Source organism: Myotis lucifugus, unplaced genomic scaffold, assembly GCF_000147115.1.
Source record: "Myotis lucifugus unplaced genomic scaffold, Myoluc2.0 scaffold_1, whole genome shotgun sequence".
In the NCBI taxonomy this organism is placed as follows: domain Eukaryota; kingdom Metazoa; phylum Chordata; class Mammalia; order Chiroptera; family Vespertilionidae; genus Myotis; species Myotis lucifugus.
In genome coordinates, this window is record NW_005871049.1 from 35,005,932 (window position 1) to 35,018,254 (window position 12,323).

The window sequence follows — 12,323 nt, forward strand, 5'->3', positions numbered from 1 at the left end:
ATCTTAACCGAGAGCTAAACGGGATTAAGTAAAATATGTGCTGTATTGGGACATAAAACTGAATGGGGTGGGGGGAAGATTGCTGGGCAGAAGGACTTTTTTTTAACTATATATATTCACAGGCAAACTATACACTGGAATTGTTTGTAATTTCAATACATACATCAAAAGCTGTGACATTAAGCATCACTATTTTTAAGATACTGCTTTAAAACACTGGCTCTTTACTATCACAGTGATAAATGATTGATTAAAAATTCATTAAAACCCAAAATGCTAACAGCTCATATTTCAAGACACACTATTTCTGCAGATTGGGATAGTTGTTTCCAACTCTGTACAGAGCCATTTACTACTGGTTATTATTTGAAAGCTAAACTTTTATCTTATTACATTGCCAGAAATTCTGACTATATACCACAGATCATAAAATGTAGACACATTATTCCAGAGACATGGAGAATATTGAAATTACATTTTGATATATTTTTTAATAACTCTATCTCAAAATGATCTGATTTTTGTGTGTTCAAAAACACCTACTTGTACACGACATACAGATGATGCACTATAGAATTATAACTGTAACCTATATAATTTTATTAACCAATGTTGCCCCAATAAATTCAATTTAAAATCATCATCAACAACAACAAAAAAATCTACTTGTAGAGATAAACATTAAAGTAGTTTTACTTCCTAATATTCATTATTGATTTTGGGCTCAAACTTCCTTCTTTTCACACACATACACAATGTATAGAAAAACAAGCAAAAGCCACTGTCTCAGCCTATAACACCAAAAATTGTGAAGATAGTGGGTAAAATATCTAATTTAATATGAGAATATCTTAATAATTTATATCCTTGCATTATTTTTATAAAATAAATGATTTTTGAAACAGTTTAAATAAGTTTAGTAACTTATTTAGAAAATTATCAATGTTTTAGTAGCCTCTTTAATCTATTCCCATAGATTTTGACTTTTATTACTAAACTACAGAACCTCCCAACATTAGTAAGTATTCAGCACATCCAAAGTTAAAATAAAAACTAAGCCAGCCTTTAATTTAAAACAGAAGCAATTTATCACTAAGAAAAAAAATTCAAGCATCATAAAAATAGGCATAATTATGTGGTAAACAAAAAGGAAGCATTTCTTTCAAAAATGATCAATCCAGATTTAAATCACAAATGAAAACTACTTTCTGGTTGAGTTCATTCAGATGAGCTTAGTTATAAACTTTTTTTCACAGATAAGAACATAAGTTTGCTGGGACTACTAAAATGTAGAAAAGAGATTATAAATAAAATGAGCAAGTTTTAAAGTATTTTCATTTCCTCTTATACTAAATCATTAAAAATTAATAAACATAATTTATTTTAAACATTACTAATTAATATAATTTTTACTCACTTCCATAGTACCTTCACTATGACAAGACAATGAGAGAACGACAAGATGATACTGATGATTTATATCTATTTAGAGGTTAAGAGGTTGAGCTATTTAATTAATACTGTAATTCTGTTGCATCTGGAAGCCTGAGTGAGGAATGTCATTGTTGGTAATACATTTTGACTAAAGATTGGCTATTTAGATAATTTATTAATTCTCTCAATTGGCTTTTCATTTAGAAATTCAAGTCTCATAAAGACTTGTTTTTAGATATGTTTTATATCATTATGAAGTCCCTTTTAAAAATAATGAAACAAATCTTGGTAAAGAATGCTAGAAAAACCAATGATTCTCCTATGTTTGAGAATATTTTCACAACTCTAGTATATGTACTTTTTAAGGATTAATGTAGATTCCATAGAGCAGATTGTATTCCACCAAACATTCTCAGATTTATAGCTTAAATTTAAACTGGCATAATAGCTGTTAAAATTTCTATAATCTACATTCAGTTCAGCAAGTAGATGATCTCTTTGCTTTCTAATATTTGCCTACTTCATTGATTACATGATGGTTAGAAAAAAATTAAAAGTAGGTGAAATATTCACCAGTTAAAATTTATGCTAATAAGCACCTTGACCAAAAAAAAATATATGAGAAAAAACCACAGCCATACTCCATCTGTAACCAATGGAAACAATAAGATTTGAAGAATATTTATTGATTTTTAAGTATACTTATTCTTTATAAGGGAAGCACAAACTATACCAGGGTTGTGAACACTAAATTTTGGATTATAAATTCTCACTTAACAACCTGTATTTTTAGAATAAACTGACAATTTTTGACTTAAAATAAACTGATGCATCTTGATTGATAACCTCTCTTCTAATTATAACTCATTATTTTATTTTATACTGCCCTTCTTTTCCTAATATCAAATTTGACTGTGATGATAACTGTATCTTGATTTTCCAGGTTTTAATAAAGAACAACTCTGGTTGAAAGAAACATTTCATAATACAAATATAACTAGCATAAAAAGAACAATTAAGGTGATTATGTTTAGAGATATCTGAGTTGAACTTACCCTTGCCACAGAAGTTCATCATTAGCGAGGTCCTGCCAAACACATGAAGCTAAGCAGAGGTCAGTTGCATTCAGGTAGGACAAGATGGTAAAGCTTAGCTCAGGAGGCAACATTTCCAAATTAATGAATCCTTCCTGTTCTTTAGATTTCCTTGCCTTCAAGAGATGATATATATCAATGCCTCCTTGGACTTGTTTACGATGACTGCTGTTAGAAATGCTGCTGGCAGCCATCCTCCTGGTCTGCTCTCTGCTGAGGTAGCCTTGTTCACTATAGCCTTCCTGCTGTAGCTGCTGGTTTCTGGCCACTCTCCACAGACCCTGACCCATCTGCAAGCCTGGGAGAAAGCCAAAATGTAAAAAGGTTAAATTGAAAAGGGAACCTGGGTTTCCCAGTGGTACAACTACTCTGACATGAAGCATTCATTTATCAGAATTAACATTCCTCATGAAAGCATATTAAGGAGTAATATATTACAAAGAATAGCTGGTACATCATACGTAGAAAACTTGGACAGAGAAAGTTTCAGAAATATTTGGTTTGATTATCACCTTTATCCCAGTTTGCTAACTACTTTTAAAGTCCACAGGTGACATAATAATTTTTCACATGGTGAGATTTAAAAGTTACTGGTGTCCTAAAGACTCTTACAAATTATAATTATGTGGACTTATGGGCCAGTATTAAATAGAGCTCTGATCAGAGCACAGGACTTGAGTTAAAAGGCCTCTAGACCCTGCTTTTTATCACAACTCAGGCTAAGCTAAGCTAGCCCCTTTTAACCAAACTCCCAGATGCATAACAGCTGTGAAACAGGCTTTTAGTTTAATTCTTGCCAGTCTACATTTATGTTGTAGACTGTAATAAAATGTAACATAGGCCCTGAAGTCTAATTCAGAAACCTTATAAATTAGACACCTAGAACTCCATGATAAATAGCTCAATAATGACTATTTGGTTTTGTTGTTGCTTTAAGTAAAAATAATAATGTAGACTAATTTTCCAGTTCTTTTCCATACAGGCGTATGGATTCCTCAGAGATAACTGGGAAAGGCAGACAGGAGTGTGCTCGTCTCCTCCACTCCACCCACTGACCTCCAACCAGAGCAGTTCCACATTTATCTGTTGCAAATATTGGACTTCATCGTATATAAACATATAGAAAATTAATGGCCCAGACTTTACATTTGATCTTAGCTTTAAAATAAGTAACTTTTCCTAGGCAAATAAATCATTACGAAAAATGAAATCAGAAAGAGCTCTTAACTAATATAAGTTATTTTCATGATCTCTTTTCCTAACAAAATATTCTTGTTTTATAAACCCAAGTTGATTACTAGAATGTGTGCATATTTCAAAGTTTGGGGGAAAATTGATTTTTGTCTAAAATCATTAAACTAAATTTCATAGCAAGACCTTAAAATATGGGTTTGTTTTAATTAGCTGTTTACAATAAGGACTAACAAAAGATTACAAAAGCAAAAACAAAACCAAGAAACAAAATCCACGTGTGGCCCGAACTTATGAAAATTATCAGGAACAATTTGAAAATTGAGTAGGATTTCAAAAGATGTCAAAGATATTTTTTTCAATATCTATAAACACATGACTCACATGTACATTTACGGAATTACTAGCTATTATTTGGATAATAGCCATTATAACAGATCACTTATTGATGAAAACAAAAAAAGAATCCAGCATAATTTTTCACTCTTCCTTCTTACAGTGAACTGCTTACACTTACAGGAGCTTAAATTATTAAGGGATGGGGATACAAAGAGAAAAAACATATTAATGATTTTAAAATGTGAGGAAATTTGTTTTTGCAAAGAAACCACAAAAGATAATCTTTCCTCCCTACAACACAAAGCACAAGAATTGTAGCAGTTCCTCTATTCGTGATTAAGCTACAGTGATTACATTCTTATTTTTATTATAGAATCTTAAGATAAAAAAGACAACCCACAGATTGGGAGAAAATCTTTGCAAAACACTTATTTGATAAAGGACTGGTATCCAAAATATACAAAGAACTCTTAAAAGTCAACAATAAAATAAACAAATAACCCACTTAAAAATGAGCAAAAAGATCTCAAGCCACCTTACCAAAAAAAAGATATACAGATAGCAAATACGCATATGAAAAGAGGCTCAACATCACGTTATTAGGCAATCACAAATCAAAACAACAAAGAGATAACTACTACTACACATCTACTAGAATGACTGAAATCCAAAATACTGACAACACCAAATGCTGGCAAGTATGTGGGAATGCAAAATGGCACAGTCACTTTACAACAGTGGTTCTCAACCTTGGCTGCACATTAGAATCACCTGGGAATCTTTTTAAAATCCTGATTTCTGGGCCTCATTCTTTCGAAATTCTGTTTCTTTGATTATGGGGTGGGGCCACAACATTAGTAACAAAGAAACAGAATTTCTAGAAGGATGAGGCCCAGAAATCAGGATTTTAAAAAGATTCCCAGGTGATTCTAATGTGCAGCCAAGGTTGAGACCCACTGCTTTAGAAGGTAATATGGTTGTTTCTTAGAAAACTAAACATGCTTTTACCGTATATGTTTATAGCAGCTCTAGTCATAATTACCAAAACTTGTAAGGAACCAAGATGTCTTTCAATAGGTGAATGGATAAACTATGGTACATCCAAACAATGGAATATTTACTACAAAAAAGAAATGAGCTATCGAGCCATAAAACGACATGCATGAAACTTAAATGCATATAACTAAGTGAAAGAAACCAATCTAAAAAGTCATATGTAACATGACTTTAATTATGACATCCTGGAAAAGACAAAACAAAAATAAAATAACACAGAAAAATACAGAATATCAACATAAATTTGTAAGGAATTTTAAGTTCACCCAATGGATAATTTAATTTTGATACATATTTAACATTTTGAGATTATAAAGAAAGGTATTTTCATCATGGCTATTTCTGCATTAATCTTAGCAAGAAAATATCTAGAAATCACATTGATTGCTAAAGCTCATGTAGCCTGTCATTTTAGATACTTATACTTATTCGTCTCTTTACCTTAGCACAACTAAAGGTAAAGAAATCAAACATGGTAACTATGGTATTTGAGGTCTCAAGGTTTAAGGCATTTAGTATCAATTTCTGTGTATTTCCCCTACAGCATCTTTCCAGTGGCATATGGTTAAGCAGCTGTTGTTCCTCTCAGGGATGTTGCTAGGAAACACAGACTCAGGGTGATTTCCCTAGGCTCTGGACTTTAATGGGGATCACTAAAGTTGAGCGCTGAATGTGATTCAGAAAGCATCCGGCAGGTAGAAAGAGGTAAAGCCAGCAGCTGGTTCTTAAATAAAAAGTAAAAAAAACCACACACACACAAAAAAACTTGATGGGGAGAGGGGAAGTTTTAAGCTCATGTACACATAATTCAGACAAAGAAAACGGCATTTTCTATTCTCCTACTGTTAAATAATACTGAAAATTGCCCTTTTGGGACTCCATTTTTCTTTTAAAGCAGTTGTTGATACTGGGCAAGAACACAGTACAATAAACCACTTGAGGAAGATTAATATCATAAGTTTATCCGATAGAGAAAGGAAAGGGTGTTTATAGTGTTCCACCCCACTCCCAACCTTCCTTAGGGTGAGAAGGATGTGGAATGTGAATGGAACTCTCAGAAAAGTGATAAAACTCTCAAAAAGACATGATATCCATTGCAGACATTGTGAAGCAAGTCATGGATGGAGTGGTGTTTTGGACTCTGATGTCCAACAGGGGAGTTTAAATCCTCACTCCACTGGTTATTACTTACAGGACCTTGGGGGACTTACTTGATTATTCTAAACTTTAGTTTCTTCATATATAATGTAAAAAATAATACTTAGAGCCTAAAAGGCTGTTGTATTAGATGAGATAATGCATATAAAGTTTCATTCCACAGCTAATAGCCACTAAGATATTATCTATTACTTTGTTTTGACAAAATAATATTTTCACAAAGTAAAAATGATGAGTACTTTGGTAAAATATATTTAATGATGCTTAATTGTCCTCATGTTCTGTACACCAAATAATCTCATTTGTTCATGTTGACACTTGCTTAGCATGGTAAGGTTTATTTACATAATTCTTCATCCTCTGATATTTTAGACATGGTTATTTGTTCCCTTCATAAAAGCAATTCTTTTATATCAATGACTACATTTTAAAAAACCACCAAAACCTAAAAAACAAAATCCTGCCTTATGTTTCACAAAATGTTTTTGAACTTCAGCATGCCTTATGGTGGTGTCAATAGAAATGGCATGAAACAGGGCCTTATGTTATCATTAGTAAGCTTCAACATTTGGCTCTAAAAGAGAGAGAAAATATGAGAGTTTCATGCTGAGTTCTTACATGATTTCAAACTCTTAAAATTTGTCATTTGTGTCAATTACTTGGTCAAAAAATTAAGCTGCATAGTGGAATCACTGACTAGGCAAAGAGTTTCAAACTAAATAAAAATTAAACACAAAAATAAGTCTTTGTATTTGAAATAAATACTTTTGGTGTAAATACGGATTTTGTGATGAAATCACCTCTTATTATTTGTTCACTCAAAACAGAGATATTTCTTTCTTGAAAACAATACTTACTCTTATAAGAACACTAGCGGCCCGGTGCATGAAATTTCATGCACTGGGGGGGGGGGCGGGGGGGAGGGTCCGTCAGCCCGGCCTTTGCCCTCTTGCAGTCTGGGACCCCTCAGGGAATGTCTGATTACCAGCTTAGGCCCACTCCCTGGACCCCTTCGCTCCTTACCACCTGCCTGCAGCAGAGGCGGGAGAGGCTCTCGCCACCGCCACTGCACTCACCAGCTGTGAGCCGAGCTTCTGGCTGAGCGGCGCTCCAGAGGGTAGCTCCTGCGTTGAGCATCTGCCCCCTGGGGTCAGTGTGCAGTTTCACTGTTTGGTTGATTTACATATTAGGGTTTTATTATATAGGATAATTAGTCTATTTCATGTTAAGATAAAAAAACAGTCAATTCTTATAGTTCTGTAAAATCACTGCAAACATGGAATTAGCAAATACTGAACCACTGCTCCTAGAAGAAATACGGGGTTAGGTTCCTGTGAGCCTTTGGACACATTTTTACCAGCTGATCAATACATAACTTTGTTTTGTGTCTTTCTATTGATTCACTACCACAGAACACACCAATACTGAAAGAAGCTTATCTAATGGGTATTTTCTCTGTAAAGCACTACCACAGCCTTCTTAAACTTAGGAACACTAGACAGCTCTTCAGCGTTACACTTGGGAGCCATTTTAAATCACAAAATCATCAACAAATGGCACAAATGGGAAAAACGTGGCACTATGTTAACCACGAAAAAGATTTGTTTACAACATGAGAACTAAAGCAGGCAGAGTGTTCGTTGCCTTATTCAAACTTAGCTGGAAATGTGTGCCTCCACAGATGCAAATTTTTGCAGCTCTGCAAATGTCCAAGAATGACTGGAAAAGTGTCAAGAAAATTGATTTGGGGATAAAAATATTTAATGAGTACACAAATTCACTAATACAAAATCTGCAAATAATGAGAACTGTAAATTAATACTATTCTAGATGGCCCATGCATTTCTCTTCCAAATGTGAATATATTTTGTTAAAGTTTATCATCTTCAGAAGATCTATAAAATTATAAAACCAAAGATATTTCTAAATGTGGAACCAAAGATATTTCTAAATGTGAAAATAGTACTTCATTATTTATTATCTGATAGAAATAAGCAAAAATTTCATAATTACTTACGTTACAGAGGAGAAATTATGTTAACAAAAATCCTCTAGAGTTTAGAAGATATCAAATTTGAAATTTTTCTTTTCAGAGGACAAAAGAAGCTATGTGGCGGGGAAAAAATCAAGGCAATTAGGACACTTATATTTTCTTATTTTTCAGACTGGTAATAAAATCGATACTTATAAACAAAGATTTAGATACTCTAGTAAGTTTAAATTCTTCATAGAGCATGGTTAACCCAAATATAATAAAACTTGGAACTCCCTTTTAAATTGGATGAAGTATCAAATGAAGCAATGGTCAAATAAATATTATCCAGGAATTTGTATTTTCCTGGAATTATGCAAACATGGCTATCAATTTAACTAATCTTGATTGTTTTAATACAGTGGTCAAACAATGCTCCCTCTGTCTTGGAACTTGGTTTTATATTGCTTGGTTTAAAGGTCAAATATTCGTGCTCAATTCTGTACTACTCACAAATGCACTCCAGGAGTGGACAGGAGATTAAAAAACCTGGCACTAAAGGCTATTGAACAGGGATTGGTAACCAAATTAAGTGACCTAGAGTACTCAGTGGTGCTATGGATAAATGTCATATCAGCGCAATGACAGAGGGGTATTTTCATTTATTTAAATTTTATATTTCGGTACTATGATATCTTATACTTCAAATTTAACTTTCTATTCCAAAGTCCTATGTGCCGTGGCCTAGTAGCTAGGATGACATAAATGGATATTAACATGATTTTAGGACTGATTCCAGCATTTTTCAAAAATAAAGTCTTTGGAAAATATTTACCAAGAAGAGTGCATACAGCTTCTTACTTCAAGATCCATTTATGGAGTGAACAGCCACTAACACCTCTAAAGGATCTGTTGTACCGTCAACATTTTAGGCACGGTACATGTAGTGTTATTATGCATCATTGATAATTTTCCTTCTAAAACAGCTCTTTTGGTATTACATAACTTAATTTTAATATTCTGAGCTCTAAAATTATTTCAATTCATTCATAGTTTTAGAAATAGGTTTTAAACCAGAATTAAGATAAATATAAATGGTAGGGTACCATCTCATGAACATGATTTATGACATAAGGCAGCGATTTTCAACTGGTGTGCCACAAGAATTTTTAAAACATGCAATACCTGACTATTCAGTCAGGGGTGCTGACCTCTTTTCCCTTAGATTGTAAAATTTAAAAAATGATAACAGCCAATACAACAATAGTTGTCCGGTGTGAATGAATGAAAATCATGCCTTTTTCTTTTTTTTTAACAGATCCACAAAAATATATTTTTTGGTGTGCTGCAGAATTTTAGTAGTTTATGTGTGCCATGAGACGAAAACAGTTGAAAATGGCAGACATAAGGTATCAATTGGACAGCAGATAGAAGAAAGAATGTTCTAACTCACTTTTGAAAAAATCTTATGGTCAACTTTTGTCTTGTTAGAAATAGAAGACTGAGCCCTAGCTGGTTTGGCTCAGTGGATACAGCATCAGTCTGTGGACTAAAGGGTCCTGGGTTTGATTCCAGCCAAGGACACATGCCCGAGTTGTGGTCTCAATCCCCAGTAGGGGATGTGCAGGAGGCAGCTGATCAATGATTCTCTCTCATCACTGATGTTTCTATCTCTCTCTCTCCCTCTCCTTTCCTCTCTGAAATCAATAAAAATACATGTATTTTTTTAAAAGATGTAAGATTGAGCACATATAATTATCACTTTTCCCTTCTATTAAAATGAAAGAAAAGGAATAAAAATTGTAAAAACTAAACCTGTGAGAGAAAGGAAAACAGGATGTTAAGTGGACATGAAATTTCAACAGATTTCTGTAATGTGAGAGTGGAAGGGGAGTGCTTACTAATGAACTCATGAAGAGGAAGGCGGAGAAAAGTCTGGAAGAGCAGAGAGAAAAGTACATTACAGAACCCTCAAGAGGCTTTTAGGGGTCCAAACACAGTATAAAGATGGTAGTAATTCAGAGCAAAATGAGGAACAAAAAAACAGGATTAACATCTCTGGGTCTCTGTTACCTTACTTACACAATAATGAGAAAAAAAATCCCCCTTTACAATTTTTTGTGAGAATTAAATGTGCGCACATGGAACAATAGACCACAATTTAGCCACCAACACACATACATCATGTGTCTAGAATGCTTACACATCTATTTCAACCCCTTTTCTTACCTAAGTAAAATGAAGAGGCAGACAGTTTCACTAAAGAAATTGAATGACCATAGAGAAAAGACACCCTCCTCTCCTACTCGCATTTACAAGTGGCCCAACATAATGGCTATCAGACCAGAGCAAGGGCAACCCTATCCAGATGTATACATCTATAGATCAACTTTTTATTGTCTTAAAGATCCAATGTTCAATCCTTAATATGCAGCTGAGATACTCACATAACAATCACCTGGTTTATTTTTCCTGATTTCACCCAGTGACTCTATAATCAAAGTTAAATTTAATCTTAATCTAATAGACATAGTTATAAAATCATATACTTTACATATGACATATTTTGAGAGTTTGAGTAGAGTAGAAATCCACTGAAACTCTGCTATATAGGAATATGGTAGAAAGGTACATCTTTCTCCCAACTTTCCCCTTCCAATCCACTTGGGATCCCCCACCCCTTCATCCCCTAAGGCAGTGGTTCTCAAGCTTCTGGTCCTTTTAAATACAGTTCCTCATGTTGTGACCCAACCATAAAATTATTTTCGTTGCTACTTCATAACTGTAATGTTGCTACTGTTATGAATGGTAATGTAAATATCTGATCTGCAGGATGGTCTTAGGCGACCCCTGTGAAAGGGTCGTTTGACCGCCAAAGGGGTCGCGACCCACAGGTTGAGAACCGCTGCTAAGGGCTACCAAGAAACTCCTTCTTAAATACGGAATATGAATGTCCAAAGCTTTTATTCTTAACCACCAAACCACATGCCCTGAGTTGTTAGAGCCCACAGATGGCAAAGGCAACCTACCATCTGTTTCTTCATCACTGGCTCGCATCTTTTACCTCTGTCACTGCTTATTAGCTCCATTCTCTTTCCCAGCTGTGCTTCTCTTTCAGGCTACTGTTCTTGTGGAAAGCACAGAGGCTTTGATGTGAAAACAAGTCTGGTTCAAACTCCAACATAGAATCGATGAGCCTGTAGTTTGTGGTCCTCATTTGCCACATCAGTAAAATAATGGATAATTCTGACCCAATGGATACTTAGAGAACCTACCCACAGTAGATAGTTTACAATAAGAGGTAGTTTTGTAGCCACCCCTCACGCCCTTTTAATGATAACACTTATTTTGTTTTTTCCCAAATCAGAGTACACTTGATTATTTTGGACTTAATTACCTGAGTAGTCATATCCTGGTTCTAAATTTCATTAATTTAGGATTTGTGAAATTTGGAGAGATTCCATTTACCTTTGGTAGGAGAAGAAAATAACAACTAGTGAATATATAAAGTAGAAGGTAACTTTGCTTAGATTGATATATAAACACAAAGTTTAGCAAATAAGGTCAGTGATAACAAAGATAGCGTTTTGGTGTTAAGTACTAACATATTTAATCGCTATTGATATGTTAATGTCTGACAGAGAAATGGTTAGAAGTGTTCTTGATACTGTTACTCTGGAGGGCGAATTTAAAATTGGAGCTCCAATTATGCCATATAGTGTGTGACTGTAAATACTTCAAACAAGATCTCTGAGCTTCTATTTCCCATAAAAGAGGGGAATTCACTCCTATCTATTTTATAGGGTTGCTAATGAGCCTTAACTAACATACCATATATAAAAGCCTCTTTTAATTAGTAAAGCTGATGTAGGTCCTACCTCACTTTCTTTTTTCCTAATGCAAACATCTGAGAAAAAGCTATACCTATTTTTTGGACACGATTTTGGATGTAGTTTTCTCTTTTTAAAAAAAGTTTTAGTCTAAACGAATTTGTTGCAAACAGCATAAAGGAACTTCCACCTAGAAGGCAGTATACATTAGATTAATTACCAACAACTATATCCGTTAGTTTTTAAGAA

General features: G+C 34.0%; 1 protein-coding gene across 2 annotated transcripts in view; it reads right to left on the reverse strand.

Moving 5' to 3' along the window:
• The window catches only part of FBXO8 (F-box protein 8), a 40,172-nt gene that overhangs the window by 22,416 nt on the left and 5,433 nt on the right, over positions 1-12,323 (reverse strand). For both annotated transcript variants that reach the window (XM_006081897.3, XM_014456770.2), the window contains exon 2: positions 2,490-2,826. In XM_006081897.3, coding sequence (XP_006081959.1) covers positions 2,490-2,818 — 329 coding nt within the window. In that variant the 5' untranslated portion in view covers positions 2,819-2,826. The remainder of the gene's footprint in view (positions 1-2,489; positions 2,827-12,323) is intronic.